This window comes from Myodes glareolus, chromosome 12, assembly GCF_982192425.1.
Source record: "Myodes glareolus chromosome 12, mMyoGla1.1, whole genome shotgun sequence".
Lineage (NCBI taxonomy): Eukaryota > Metazoa > Chordata > Mammalia > Rodentia > Cricetidae > Myodes > Myodes glareolus.
The window spans coordinates 9919852-9936431 of NC_142037.1; the positions used below are offsets into that span (position 1 = coordinate 9919852).

The 16580-nt window shown below is 41.1% G+C and overlaps 1 protein-coding gene across 6 annotated transcripts in view; it reads left to right on the plus strand.

Moving 5' to 3' along the window:
- The window catches only part of Armh4 (armadillo like helical domain containing 4), a 114465-nt gene that overhangs the window by 47583 nt on the left and 50302 nt on the right, over positions 1–16580 (plus strand). For 4 of the 6 annotated variants that reach the window (XM_087911962.1, XM_087911963.1, XM_087911965.1 and 1 more), the window contains one exon: positions 10594–10683. The exons of the other annotated variants lie outside the window; for them this stretch is intronic. In XM_087911962.1, coding sequence (XP_087768088.1) covers positions 10594–10683 — 90 coding nt within the window. The remainder of the gene's footprint in view (positions 1–10593; positions 10684–16580) is intronic. 6 annotated transcript variants of the gene reach the window in all.

Consider the following 16580-nt stretch of genomic DNA (forward strand, 5'->3'; position numbering starts at 1 on the left):
TAAATATGCACTGAGTTCATAAATTCAGGGTGAAAGTTTAAGCATGGTGTCAATCCATGTCTTTCCTCATGAAGAGAATGTTTTGGCCCTTTTAACATTTGATTGATGTTCTAGAGGAATGAGGTTTGAAAAAGTCATTAGTTAGCTCAGTGATGAAATATTAAAATGATTTTCATTTTTTATTCAAAAAATCTGCATGTCACATTGCAGTGGATACTTGATTGAGAAAATAGAACATTTTTGGAGTTCCTTTAGAAATCATAAAGATGCAGTGAATGATGTGTGGGCGAATGCTGGTAACTGACACAGACAGCACTCATGTGTCTACTTTCTATGGGACTTTCATTGAGTCCTTCCTGAATGTGTGTTCTATGTTTTGTAGATAAAGACTGACATGTACCATGACATCAATTATCCTGTAGCAGAGAACAGTCTCACAGCTGTGAGGTTCATGGCCAAGTAATTCCACAGCAGAGGACAGAATGGTCACCATTGTTTTGCTTTGGTTCTAATAGGCAGCCATCTGTGAGGTGTGACTTTAAAAGGGTGCATTGCTATCCACTAGTTTATGTCAACTTTTCTAGTAGAGCTTTTCTTAGATTGGAATAATGTGCCTTCAGAAGGTCCGAGAAGAATGCAAATTTGCTATCTGTGTAAGAAAGCTCATTAAGAATTTCCCATACATTATACTCCATAAGGAGTCACTTTATCATCTGCTTTGGCTGATAGTTTTTAAGCTAAAAGGGAAAGGAATGGAGACTAACAAGGTTTAGAATGATACCCAAGTATCATTGCAGTACTGTGGTGCATAGGTCTTAGAACAGACTGCTTGACTGCAGGAACATTCAGCCTTAAAATATGACAGCACTCTATTCTCATCCTCCTCTTTCAATTTATTTAGAAAAACACACAGCTAAGACCAAATACTTTATTCTACAACATACACTATGTCAGCAAGGGAGAGTTCCTTTCTAAGAGACAGTGGGAAGTGTGAGCATTACAGCAAGTGTTGGCACATTTTGATGAAGGACACATTAAGCTATGGCTTTGAACATTGTTCGGGAGGCTGCTAAAACCATTGCATGGTTTTAAATCTGTGTGTGTGTGTGTGTGGACCCTGACCAGGGTCCTCAATCTTGGCTGCCTACTGTGTGTTCACTTGAGATCTATGAAAGATAGCTGAATGTTACAACTACAGAATGTGTCCTAGATGCATCTGTAGGCAGACTTTTCCTCCTGCCCACCAGTTCCCAAATAACTTACATGGAGGTTCAATATTAATTAGAAATGCTCAGCCTATTACAACTTAAATAAACCCATATTTCTTATCTAAGTTTTACTACATGTACCAAGGATTGTTATGTCATTTTCTACATGTGCTGCTTCCTCCACATCTGGCTCATGACTCCTAAGACTCTACTGTTGCGGGAGCTCCTCCGCTCCTTCAGCCAATAGCCTTTAATATACCAGACCACTTGGACATGGTCTCTGCTGCTTTTTAAAGCAGTGGTAGTCTTGTGCTCTCTCTCTGGCTTCAGACTCTGCTTCTGAATGCTAGACTCCTTTCCTGGTCATGCAGAGGGCTGTTATCTAGGATGGTGATCTGTAAGTTTTTCCTTTAAATAAGTAACCCTTTTATCAATCATAATTCCAAACTGGTGTGGGATTATTTTGTGACTTACGCCTTCATCTGGTGACCAACGTTTGGTTTTAGAACCACCCCCTCCGACCCTACCCCCAGCCCCGCTCGACTGCCTGCCACCAGCTCGGCTTGGCACAAGCCCTCCCTCAGGTGCAGCCTGTGTGTGGAGCCAGAAATTCAATATAGAATCTCGCACAGAGGGCTGTTGTCTAGGATTGTGATCTGTAAGTTTTTCCTTTAAATAAATAATCCTTTTATCAATCATAATTCCAAACTGGTGTGGGATTGTTTTGTGACTTACGCCTTCACTCTACACTTCTTCCTAGCATCCTCCTAATCCGGCTCTACTGCCCAGTCTCTTCCAGCACAGCTATAGGCCAATCAGCTCTTTATTAACCAATGAGAGTAATACTTATTTACAGTGTACAAAGATTACTCCTCCACAGCATTCCTCCTTTTTGTCTAATTAAAAAGGAAGGTTTTAACTTTAACATAGTAAAATTATATACAACAAAAACAGCTATCAAGTAAGAATTACCGTGACAATATCCAGTCCATTTGCATTTGGCTAATTTAGAAAAAAATATTTTGTTATCTATCTATCTATCTATCTATCTATCTATCTATCTATCTATCTATCTGTCTGTCTGTCTGTCTTATCTTTGTGAGTTTTAAGTTTTGTACCCTAATCTGCCTTTTACTGATAGTCCTGTCGTGGGAAGGTGGCTTCTGTGTGTGTAAAGGAGGGTTTTAAAGTGTTCCTCTCTACTATGAATAGAATCTTCAAGAGCAAAAACTCTTATTGCTTCCAGTGGTATGTATGTATATATATATATATATATATATATATATATATATATATATATATATATTCCCTAAATAGGATCTTGTTGAGTTCAGACTGGTCTTAAAATCACAAACTTGTTGTGTACTCAAGAATAATAGCCTTTGATCCCTCTGCTTCTACCTCCAGAGTGCTCGGATTATAAACAGCAATGCCATGCTCAGATATGGTCAAAGCTAGATATCAAACCTGAGGCAAACAGTTTACCAGGTAAGCTATATGGTCAGCTCCCTCCCCATGGACTGTTGGGGTTTCTTAAATAGAAATCTTCCAACATTTACAAGTCACAGAGGGATTAGACTTAGATTCATTGTTCAAAGTTTAATTTACTTAGAAACTTCATGGTCCCATTACAAACTCCAAAATGTAGACTGGAGAAGTGTTTTTGTAGACACCTGTGTCTGGGATTGGTGAAGCATCTATTAAACGCTTGAGTTCTTTCTATCCAGAAGATGGTACCCAAATAGGTTTTTGGACTATTGTTTAAAGTCACTCTCTTTTCTTTAGGGAACTGAACTATTTTTTTCGCAGGTAAACATACAACTTGGATGCAGACCTCTCTTGTTTTTTGTATTGGGACAGACAGACTTGTGTCTGCACTTAAAGTAAAAATAAAGATCACCACATCTCCTTGCCTCCAGAGCATGAACACATAAGCACATAAGTCATACTGCCTTTGAAGCCAAGGTACAATTTCTTCATAGATCTTTCCATTTAAGTGTGGGTTATTTCCAGATATGTAGTAGTTGGAGATTTCTGTCTGCCTGTATCCAAATATTCTGAAAGTATAGTTTTAAATACTCCAATTGTGTGAATTTTCTATGTTCTTTGTTATTTTTATTTCATGGTTTTGGTACTATTTTTGTGAGGCATTTGCAATCCAGTATTTAGCAGGAGGTAGGCTATAAATAGAGGAACTACACCAATGTGATGGACTTCCTGCAGCTTGTCCCCACTGTGCCCCCAGATGTCCAGAAGGCTGCAAACCCAGAAAGTCATTAGCACCAGCAGTCAGGAGGAATCCTCAGGAGCCAGAAGAGAATGAGGTGCTGCCTTATGGGAATTGGATGTTCATGGATTTTCTTTTGCTTTATGCTTTATGAGATTTCTGATGAGCTGCTCTGGATGCTGCTATTCCTAAGTTACTGTTTACCTTGCACAAGGCTGTGGGAAGGTATCTGGAAAGAGGGAGGAATTGATAGCATGCCCTGGGCTTGGTGGTTCACAGTTTTAGTCCCCGGGCCAAGAAGGGGAATTTTGAAATAAATAAGAAGCAAATCTGGGTTATATATTGAGTTCTAGCTAATGAGGACTACAGAGTGGGACCCTGTCTCATCCTTTACCTCCCAGATGAATTGATATCAGATGCAGTTTTGTGGGTCCTGCTATGTTGTGTGTGTGGTTTCCTTCATCTGACATGCATAATAAGTATGTGAAGAACTCTCACCCAGGATTGCTGGCTGGGAGAACTGATCAAATTCAACCATTCAAGAAGAATAGAGAGAGTTGTCACTAGCAAGAAACCATTCACCTTGCCCATCACAGCTACAGAACACCACAAATGTCCTTCTCCTTCTTTTTCTCTAAAATTTTATTTTATCATTTTGTATGTGGGTGTTTTGTGTGCAGTCCTGCTGTGTAGCACATGGATGTACTACCATAGAGGCCAGAAGATGTTGAATCCCCCAAAACTAGAATTATGTATGGTTGTGAGCCACCATATGGGTGCTGGGAATCAAACCTGGGTCTTCTGCAGAAAAAGTACAAGCACCATAACTTAACCACTGCCACATCTTGCCAGCCCCTCTTTCTAAGTCTTATTTTAAGAAATTAGTACAATGCTAACAATGTCAACCTCAAGGATTTTTTTAAGATAGATTTTCAAATATTACAGGCTGTCCTCACATTCACTATGTGGGCTATGATGTCCTTGAATTTCTGATCCTATCTTAAAATCTTGAGTGCTGAAATTACAGGCAGTCAATACTATGCAGTGTTAGGAATCAAGCCCATGGCTTCATACATATTAGCGTGTAACAGGAGGAACAGGCTGCTTGTCGTCCCAACCGCCCAGCTAGCTTGCACCCGAAATAATCACACAGAAACTGTATTCATTTAAATACTGCCTGGCCCATTAGCTCTAACTTCTTATTGGCTAATTCTTACATCTTAATTTAGTCTAGATCTATTAATCTGTGTATCATCACATGATTGTGGCTTACCAGCAAGATTCTAACCAGCATCTGTCTCAGGCAGGAGATCCATGGTGTCTGCCACTCTGCCCTTCTTCCTAACATTCAGTTCTATCTATTCCGCCTACCTAAGTCTTGTCCTATCAACTAGGCCAAGGCAGTTTCTTTATTCAACCAACACATAAGCAGAAGGAACTCCTACACCACTAGCATGCATGTAGATCTAACTTCTGAGCTATAGCTCCAGCCCTACATTTCAAAGGTCAATGAGTGGAATCCATACACTGCACTGAGTGTTGCTGGAGGGGACATGGCAGCTAAGGCTACATGTGCTCACAATTAACCATGTACCCAAGTGCTTTGACAAGTCTCCCCGCTATTCCCTTGACAGGAAATGAAACCTTTGGGTTCACAGGATAGTCTTTAGAGCAATTGGGTCTCAACTCTCAGTGCTCATAGTGACTTCACTTTGGAGTTAGTGCTGTGTTACATAGCACTCTCTGCCTGGAGCTACCAAAACTGTGTTTGGAAATCAAGAGGTCAATGATACAAAGTCAAAAAACAGCACAGTAAAAGCCAAGAAAAGATTAAGTGTTCATTTAGATCAAGTAACTTGGGGTTCATCAGATCAAGGATCAGAGCATCTTTCAAAATGTAATTATCTCTTTTCTGCATTCTTGGTGTATGCAAGATTTTTATATCATAACCCCTTGTATGTTTCCTTCAGTTTCTCTGTCGAGAACTCCTCCCTGGTCCAACCACAGTCAGAATCACTGGGACATGCATGGAACATTCCTTAGGAAGCATTTTTTCTCCCATATTCTTCTTTCTGGGAATGGTCAGTCACACTTTCACCTGTCTGCACTCAGATCCTGTTGAAGGCTTTCTTGAGAAGTCAACTCACCTGAACTGCCTTATGAAGTACATAGACCCAGACTCTAGCACTGACTACTACTAATTGAAGGTGGAGGAGGACTTTGAGCTACCTGCCACTTTGGGTCTGAAACATTTTGGCTCAGTTGGGAAAAAGAATAGGACACGATCTCTGCTAGAAACATTCATGTTAGAAGTTTAAATGCCATTATTTTGATTCCTGGAATACTTATCAGACACAAGGGACTCTCTGACATATTTATAATTGACACTAAGTTTGCATATCACACTGTAGTAAAGACTCACCTGATTTGGGCTGTCTAGTTTTTTATATACTACTTAGGCAATATGGCTTTAACAACTTCCAAAACCTTTAATAATAACTAATTATGTGATCAAAGTATAAACCTTGGAGATCATGCACCCAGTGCCTCCCCCATTGCTTTATTGCCTGATTTTTCTTTGCATACTTTTAAAGATGAGAAACATAGGATATGAATCACAGGATGGGCTCTGACAAATGTAGGAACTTGAATGCTTTCTAATGGGCTCCTTACCTCCAAACTTATAGTAATAAATACACCCCTGGTCAGTCTGTACACAGAATAGGATTTATACAACCTGCCATGAAGTACTTCAGCAGTAGGGAGTGTAGGGATTCTGACTGATTGAGTTGTGTTAATATTCAATAAGGGTCTTGTGTGTAGTTTGTATATGTTCATGTACATATTTATATGTGTGATGCACATGCCTGTGTATGAGCATGTGTACAGTGGTCAGAGGCAGTTGTTGAATGCCTTCTTCATTTTCTTTCTACCTTGTTTTTTGAGGCAGCCTCTCTCACAAAACCTGGAGATCATTAATTCGGCTACACTGGTTTGCCCATGAGTTCCAGGTGTAGTGATCTGTCCTGTCCCTTTAAGAGACAAGTCACACCCACTCCCTCCCTGTCCTTAGAGGCAAACTGATCTTCAGTTTCCAACCTGAGTCCCTTCTCTCTCTCTCTCTCTCTCCCTCTCTCTCTCTTTCTCCTCTCTGCTCTTTTCTCCTTCTCCCCTTTTCCTTCCATAACACACTAAATAAATATCCAACCTCACTCTGCATGGTGTACCTATCCATGTCTCTGTCTCTCGCCCACTGCATGGCTCTCTGCCTGGGACCAGTCGCCTTCAGAGACCTGCGGTGTGGTCTTGTGGCATGCCCATCTGTCTGTCTCTCCTCGTGGTCTCATGCACCATCCCTGCCTGGGACTGGCTGCTCTCGTGACCCCCTTCCCGCTGCCTGCCCCTGCATGGGGACCTGTGGCATGGTCTCATGGCCCACTACTGCCCACTACAGCCCCTCGGGAATCTACAACACTTTACTTAATCCATTACACTGGTGCCATGTAGGTATCCATGGGCTCTGCTCTGGCCACACAGAATTTTCAGACATGTGACACCATGCCCAGGGTTTAAATGGATGTTAGGGATCAAACTCAGATAATTTTTTTGTGATCCTGACACTTACATGACTGTTACATGTCCCTAGCTCCTCCCTCTATAACTTCTTTTTCACATTGGTTTGTTTGCTCCTTACCTTTCTTTTTCATTAATTAAAAAATAATTTTATAAGTTACATTAGAAAATAGCAGGTTCATTATAGCATTTTGTAACTGTGTGTCACTATACTTTGTTCTTCATCCATTTTCCAATTACTCTACACACTTACTACTTATTTGCTGGAGAACAATTTGAGGCTAGATTTTCCAGATCATAATCCAACATTTTAGATTTTTGAATTTTTTTTCGAGAATAGTCAGGTGTCAGATTTGCTATGTAGCTGAGTATGATCATGAACTTTGGATACTTCTGCAGGAGCTGGAGTAACAGGCATGTGCTTCCACGGAGACTTTAAGTTTTAAGTATTGCTAGATATCAAACCCAGGGCTTTGCTGACATCAGGAAAGTGATTTTTATTTGCTATCTGATCTCCAAACATAGCTATAACACTACTCTGAGAATTTTTTTAATGAGATTTTGCCTTGAACTATTTGGTGCTGTAGAAATGATGGGCCAGTTATCTTCACTGGTGCAGCCTATGACTCAGATGAAAATCACATATTTCATTCTCAGACTGATGGTCCATTCCTAACTCCCAAATAGTCAAGGTGTAGTGGCACGGGCCTTCAATTCCAACACTAGGTCAGTAGAAAGCAGATATCTGAGTTCAAAGCAAATCTGAACTATATATTGCGTTCTAAGCCACCCAGAGCTACATAGTGAGGTTCTGTTTAAAATGAAGAAATAGAGACAAAAGGAAGAGAGGGGAGACAAAATGAAAGAAAAGGAAAAAAAATCCAAAATTTTCATTAGATTTTCTTACAGAGGCAGGCTTCTTAAGGCTCCCACCAAAGAATGAAACAGTTCAGGCTTACCTATGGTGTCAGACACATATAGTCTGTTCTCCTATAAGTGACTGAACCACACAGTAGAGTTGCTTTCTCTGCTGCTCACTTCTAACTAGTCTCTTAAGTGCTTCTGGCTCCTGTTTCGAGAACTCTTTCCTTTTCTATCTTTAGTGTCCTGTAGGAGGTCTAGATATTGGTTCTTGTATCAAAGATTATCTAACATGGATTTAGACTCATTTGGTTTTGAAAAGTCTTCCTGGAAACCCAACCCAAAATATCTTAATATCAAATCTCCATCTTGATTTAATTTCTTTCATTTATTGAAGCAAGGTGATGGGACTCAATGCTTCCCAGAATCATAAGTCCTCACCTGTATTTTCATAACAAATCATACTGAATTAGAGAACTGGAAAACATCTCATTTCCTTCATTAAAAATGCAGTTCTGAGAAAATTCACTCATTGATTTTCCTTTAGAGAGCAGCAAAGGGAACCTTGGAATTAAGTCAGAAACCAATGCCCTCATCAACCACAGTTAATAAAAACATTAATATGGCACATTACACCCCAGGAGTACTTCAAACTAATTTCTTTGTAATCAGAATGCACTTGCAGGCATCAGTTGGGAAATTATTAACATGTGAAAACATCTAAGTAGGCTCTTCTAGCAATTAAACAAGAAGAAATATTGGGAGAACTAAAAAATTGTTCACAGAGAAAGAAGCAAAGTCTAAATTGCTCTAAAAAATGACAGTAAACCAAGGTAATGTTGAAGGACTTCTAGCTATGTGAAAAAAAAAATCAATCAAGTGGTTATCCTTATCTTTAATTTGAGGTTATGCTAATCATGGTGATTAGCTTAATGAAATGGAGGACCACTATATTAAGTGGTCATGTTTAGAAAAAGAAGGCATTTTACCTCTCTTGTGTCTGTCTCATCTTTATGTCCGTCTGTCTGTCTGGTCCGTCTCTCTCTCTCTCTCTCTGTCTCTCTCTCTGTCTCTGTCTTGTGTGTGTGTGTGTGTGTGTGTGTGTGTGTGTGTGTGTGTGCGCGTGTGTACATGTTCCTCTGAGTGCATGGAATGAGCATGTGCAAGAAGACCAGGAGTCTATACTGAGTATCTTCCTCAATCACTCTCCACCTTAGGTGTGAGACTCGGCTTCTTGCTGAGCCTAGTGCTCACCTACATGGCTAGAAAAACACAGGGATCTTGTCACCTCTACCTCCCTGGGTTTGTAGGAGTATACTGACTCTGTACCTTGTGCTTGGAAGCTTGTCTAGGATGCCCCAGGCCTGAACCTCACTTTTACAATAGAAATCAGAGATATTAAGTAATTGACCCTGTACTTCCAATTAGTGTCATAGAACAGACCTACAGCTAAGCCTCCTGGTCCCCTGTGGTTAAAGGCAGACAGTGAGGTTGACCATTTCCTTTCAGTATTTGGAAATTGATAACAACAGTGGTTGGTTTTTCCATCTCAGATCTCTTTTGCTTCTCATTTGTACAGAAAGCTTTCTTCACAGAATATGGTGTAAGATCCAGATCTGTGGTTATTCAAAAGCTCCAATTTAGTCCACATGAAGACGGTCTAAAGTAACTTATGGACATGCAGATTATTAAGACCCATGGAAGGAACCGGGTCTTATAAGGATGAAAGCGTACTCACCAATGTGGCGATTTCAACTTATTATCTTCCACATTTGAGTTTCTCTAGGAACTCCTTCCTAAGGGCTGAAGGCAACTTTCAATTAAGCGGACTTGGATTTTCAAGTTGCCCTTGAATAAAGGTAGTGATGGTTTGAAACAGGGTGGGTTTTTTATGATTTTTTGGCAGAAAGTACCCATTGTAACTACAGAAACTTCTCACTGTAGATGATGACAATTAATTACCTGAAAGCATGCTGGACATTACCACATGGATGCCTTTATCACAAGGCTGATAGGGCTTTGCACCTCCCTACAGGTCCGAGGCTTTGGGATTGCTGTGGTTAAACAACAGTTTGAGGACCTATCAAGAATTCATATTGCTAAAAGATTTATTTTAAAGGAAAATACAGTCATGGATGTCATACACTGAAGATTTCCTCTAACTCATTAACTCATGAAGGAATAAGGGGCTATCACTGCCTCAGTGTAGACATCAAAGAACCATGGATTTTTCTGGAGGGAGGAGCTACTAAGGAGAATGAAGGATGCACAGGGCCAGGGTCATCCCACCACTAGAGTTTTAATTAGAGAATGATCTGTGCTGCCATCAACCATCTACAATTGTGAAGCCGTTCATTTGGGCCTGGCGGTGGTGGCGCATGCCTTTAATTCCAGCACTCGGGAGGCAGAGGCAGGTGGATGGATCTCTGTGAGTTCGAGACCAGCCTGGTCTACAGAACTAATTCCAGGACAGGCTCCAAAACTGCAGAGAAACCCTGTCTTGAAAAACAAAAAAAATTGTGAAATTATTCATAAATAATGAATTACTTCAAACCCTAATGGAACTAGGTAATGCACAAAGGTGCAACACTCCAGTAAAAGATATTCAACAGTCACTTTCCCTATTCCAAAATTCACTTGTGTGTGTTCTCTCTCTCTCTCTCTCTCTCTCTCTCTCTCTCTCTCTCTCTCTCTCTCTCTCTCTCTCCTCCTTTCCTCTCCAAGGCAAGGTCTCATGTAGTTTAAGCTGTCTTCAAACTCCCTATGTAGCCAAAGATGACCGAACCTCTGATCTTCCTGCCTCACTTCTCAATGGTAAGAGATCTTGGCCAGATAATTTTTTCTTATATGTTAAAGTAAACAGCCTTAATTTGGCAGCATTTATAGTGCTTAAGATCAGCTTCTTGGATATGTGGAAATGTGTCTCTGAGGAAAGGCTGGCTGCTGTCACAAAAGCACCAAAGTCTCCATGGCGATGTCTTACCGTCTTCATCATTCAGCAACTTTCCTGGATCTTCCACATTAGTCAGGAGGTCGGAAAAAGAGAGATCCTGGAAGGGGCCCTGAAATCCTGTGTTAGTGAGAAGCAGTTACTTGATTGCACTGGATTGCAGAGGCAGAGGCGGTGGAGGTGGTGAGTGTGGCTTAGAGAGCGTGCAGCATTTCCTGAGATAACAAAAAGTGAAGGTGAATGGTTCCCAAAGAGTGGCACCTGATCTTGTTCCCTGGCTGATCCACACATGTCTGCATACACATATGTACATGCGCACCCACCTCCCCCACACAGTTCACATTTACCTACACACACACAAACATACAAAATTATAGGTGAGCTGCATCAATAAGTTAGTTATGTCTGGAGAGCATGATAAGAACCAATGAACCCACTCTGTGACAATCAGATGGCTGCCTGAGACTGGAAAGGAAGGATATCTGCCAGGACCATCTGAGCATTGTGTGTCACAAGTCCTTTATTCATCTCACAGTCTCAGGTGAACACGCAAAACTTCTCCGCATCTCTGCTAAGGAAGCAGCTTGCAGCACATTGCCGGCACACCACCCCACTGCTGGGAACTGCAGGGAAATGCCATCCTTGCTGTGCATCCCTATAAATCCTATTCTCTAGGTGTTCTCCAAGAAGTCTGAAACATATAGAACTGGGCACATGGCAGTATCTCAGAACACAGGTGACCCTTGCTGGGAAGGTAGGCAGTCCCTCTAACTTGTGACCAGGACAGTGCTCTGGAAATGTGAGTTCCAGCCTAGCATGAGGCTGTACCCTGTCCCCAGGATCCTCACAATCCCTTCAAGGAAAGTAAAACCAGGTCTTTTGTGCTTGTAAATCTGCAACACTACTTGGCATGCTGATGCCATTTAAATATACTTGCTGGCTTATACAGAGACTAAAATGTGTAGTAGACCTGGCACAATTGGAGATGATATTAAACTTCCTGAAAATTCCTGATCCCTTAAAGTCTACCACACCTCTACCAGACTTTACTTCTTTGTCTTTATGACAACGCTAGTGTTGGGTTATGTGGAGTAATTAGTAGATTCCTATTACTGCCAAGGAAAGTGGGACTCAGGGTCCTTCATAACTTTTTCCCTGTTCATAACTGGTAAGTACAGACCCTGTGTCTGGGCCATCCATGTTGTTTCCTCCATTTTTTTTATATATGGTTTCACTATGTAGCCCTAGTTATCCTGGAACTTTCTATGTATATAAGTCTGGTCCTGAAATCATAGAGATCCACCTGCTTTTCCCTTCCAATGGCAGGGATTTAAAGTTGTGCATGCACACGCACATTTTTAAATATTAAGAAAGTTAATTTCATTTGTGTGTGTTTATGCAGGTGTTCATTTGGGGTTTAGGGTACTTACAGAGCGAATTCTCTACCATGTAGGTCTCAGGGACCAAATTCAGGTTACCATCCTTGGTCTTCAAATACTGAGCCATCACACCTACTTGTTTCCCTCATACTCAATCTCTCTCTCTCCCTCCCCTGCCTTCTGTTCCCTGCCCCTACTTCCACACACATGCATTTTACTATGTAGCCTGGCTGACCTTGCAGATCACACTGGTCTGAAACCTAGAGTTCCTCCCACCTGTGTCTCCAGTGCTGGGATTAAAGGTAATCAGCGCCACTCCCAGCCTGATCTCCCCATTTTCAACACCCCCCTTCTCTTCTCCCCAATCTAAGCAGACAGTTCCATTGCACTATTAACATCACACCGTGCAACTTACTTGAGCATCAGTCTCTCTAAAGGCGTGCCACAGCCTTGGGAGCATGTTTTCCTGATCCACGGGTCCCTTTTCACTTTTTTCCTAGTAAGCAAAGAGCCAAGAGAAGCATCAGTGCATTTCTTTGTAAGATAATAGCTGCTTTAGAACTCAAGGGCCCTGCACAGGAGTGTGAAGACGCCAGATGGGCGTGTGTTTGGCTCTAATCACCACCAACACTGTCTCTGTGGTCTTCTGCACCTTTATTTGTGTGGTGCTGGGGCGCTGAGCCAGAGCTTCACACACCTCATGCACACTCTTTATCCTTGAGTTGGCTGCCCTCTCTCAGCACCTAGCATCTGATGTGTCTAGGAGGCACAGAGATGGCTCATGCTAGGCTAAGGTTCAGTTTGGGTTTTGGTTTAATGTAGGTTGGAGTTGCTGATTTTTATGGGACAAATTCCCCAAGAAGTTGAGAATTGCATGAAGTAAAATGTAAACATAAATGTGCTATTCTGACAAGAGGAACTGAATTAATGATGTTTCCTATACCGAGTCATCTGGGCCATTCACCTCCTATCCTCATTCAACCTGACTCCCAAGAGGGGTGCTGCAGCCAGGAACTGGTACTCAGGGTCTTGAGCCTAGTTCTCTGGACACATCGATAAAATTGACACGCAATTGTTCTCTCTTCAAAGTGGAGATAACTTTAAAGATTATTATACATACTGACACATGGTATCTGAATGCCCTGGGGTCTTGTCGGAGCCATCCTCTGCAAAAAGCATTTGGAAAGCTTGCACTTCCTCAAGTCTAGCAGTAGGTGGTGCTGTAGTCAACTAAAACTCCTGGAAAATAGACTCTGGATTCTATTAGCGGGAAAGTAGCTTAAGATTTGCACAGGCATCATAATTTCTTCCTCGTTCCAAACTCAAATGCTTCACTTGATATAGCCTTTTATAAAACTAGCTAAATTTATTATTATTTGTGTGTGTGTGTGTCTGTGTGTAGAGGTCAGGGGACAATTGTGGGAATTAACTTATTTCATTCTATTATGTGGAATCTAAGGACCAAACTCGGGTCATCAGGATTAGCAACAAGCACATGTGCCCGCTGAGCAATAACACAGGCTCTAAACTTAGCTTTTCAAGTGGATATACAAGATCATGGCTTCCTTGAATGGATTCCTTATGGTATTTTATACTTAAGTGTCTACATACTTTGTTCTGATTGCCCCCCCCCCATGCACACATATATATGCTTCTCTCTCTGTAGTCACTCTGGCGAATTCCCTTCCATGAGATAGTTTTTCCTTGTGCTTTCATGTCAACATAGTCTTCTATCATTTCCTTCTCATTTCTTCTGTTTCGTTAAGACTCGTCCTCTCCTCTTATGATCTCCTTTGGAGTTTTATGACCTCCACCCTATATCCACACACAAACACACACACTTTTAAATTTAGGTTCTGTATAGTAGAGACAATGTGCAGAATTTATCTAAGTCTGGTTTATTTCATTTAACATAGTGATGTCCAGTTTTGGTCCATTTCCTTTCCCACCAAATATAAATCTTCAGACCATACTATTGTTTGTTTTAAAAGAATAAAATGTATCTAACAGTGACAGTTCTTTCTGGGAAAAAAATTGATTTTCAAGTCATTCCATTCCATTGTCTCCAACCCATCCACCCAGCAGATGCTCATGAGGCAACCACATTGTATTAGGCATTTGCTGGATGTTGCGCTTGCAAAATTATAAAAGGAAGGTGAACTTCCAAACAGACTAGGCTCCTACAAAGCCAGTCCATGCATTAGAATCAAAACCCAGTGCCATTTTTCTTGGCTTCTCAGTCAGCCCTCATTGTCAGCCACGTTCAGAGAGTCTGGTTTGATCACATGCTTCATCAATCCCAGTCCAGCTGGCCTTGGTGAACTCCCATTAGATCAGCCCCACCATCACAGTGGGTGAGCGTACCTCTCGCATCCTGACTTCCTTGCTCATGTTCTCCCTCCTTCTGCTCCTCATTTGGACCTTGGGAGCTCAGTCCAGTGCTCCAGTGTGGGTCTCTGTCTCTATCTCCATCCATCGTCAGATGAAGGTTCTATTGTGATATGCAAGATATTGATCAGTATGGAAAGAGGTGAAAATTTTTAATAAAAATAAAAAATGCTGAAAAAATTATAATAGCAGAAGTAATGTGGCTTTTTGAACATTTTAGAGAGGCAACTAAAAAGATAATGACACCCCCCCCCCGCCGCAAGAAATGATTCTACTATATAAAGTTTGTTATAACCACAGGGAACACACTGGGTGAAACAGAAGATGCTGAGAGCAACTGACTGAAGAATCAGGGTCAAGACTCAGATTAAATGGAGTTTGAGAGGTGCTATGCCTTATGTTAAGGCATAACTGGTGAACTGCCATCTGGGTTCCTTCACCCTGTTTAAGACCCTCACAGGCTTGTTAACGGAGTGATTGGTTTCCTTTGCCATCTGCACAGCTTGAATTGCATGAACAGGCCGCCTCTCCTGATGTTACTTGGGTAATTAAAACTATCTGAAATTGATTGTGATTCACATTACTGTCGGATATGTCTTGAGTGAAGGCAGGGTGCTTAATCTTTGACCTTTGTACTGAAACACTTTGAGACATTCTCAGCATTTATATCATGTGGTATGTGGAAGGGACGGTCCGTGTTGAAGCCGTTTGTCTTTCCCTAGAATTTTCGCTCATTTCACACTGAGGAACTTGGATTAAAAAGCAAGGGGAATTGAAGTCAGCCAAAAACATAGCTGAGTCAATCTGGTCAGCAGGAAGGGACAGGCCATTGGTTCACTCTCAAGCTTTTTAAGCAGATAATAGCAAAATAAAGGTTGACAAGAAACACGAAACTCCAATGTCCCATATTTACCTGTATCTCCAGTGACTGGATAATTATGTTTTAAAATTCAAATTCAATTGATCAAGAGTTCTAAAGACTGTCTTTATAATAAGTAACGTTAAATCTGTATGTCTTCTTTTAAGGGGATTAAAAAAATCTGTGTTATAAGGATATATGTTCTCATCAATCAGTGACAATGCTTCTTGCCTTTAGTTAGGACCTTGCAGAAGCAAGTACCTTATTATTATTGATGCAATTGCTATTTTATCTTGTTTTTTCACAAGGTAACTCATCTTCTTTAATGCATTCGAAGCCTTCATTTATTTATCATTTTATAAAAACTATGGCTTCAAGGCCAGGGTGATCTGAGCAACCATTTTCTTTACACAAGTAAATGTTTACACATACCAGATTACAAAATAATTATTCAGAATACTGTAAGGCTTACTGCACAGTTTCTCTTAATTTATGTATATATCTGTATCTATCTCATTTGCGGGGTGTGTGTGTGTGTGTGTGTGTGTGTGTGTGTGTGTGTGTGTGTAGCTAAAATTGGTCTTGAACTCAACCATATAACCCAGGCTGGCCTCACACTCTAGATGCTGCACGTATGTTCCCTATGCCTGTAAGTGTCTGATGATGCTGTAACTTGAAAAAGGAAGCACAATAAACTTACTGATATGGCTTTGTTGTTAGTATGGTGTGGTCTTGAAGGTCTTGAAGGCTTGAAGGCTTGAATCTCTTAAAGCCTGTAGTATTTTCATCTTTATGAAGGGACTTGTCCTGATATAGATCACCAACAGTGAATCTGGCCCATCTTCTCTTGACTTTTTGTTGCTGCCCCAAGTCATAGCCTTCCTCCTGTGATCCATGAGCTATCAACGTTGTCGTCCTCAAACTGACAGAGCCTAAGAGCCCCACCTCCTTTTTTTGCAGTCAATTTTTCTTCCACTCTGTTCTCCATTTGGTTTCGTAGATAAATCTTTGAAACACAGTCTCATCTGTTAAACAGCAATAACTCCACTGAACCCTGTGTTAGAAGGTGTTGATGGCAGGTTCAGAGTGCCGCCTCCCACATGACAGAATGGTCCGTTTTATATGAAAACCTTGT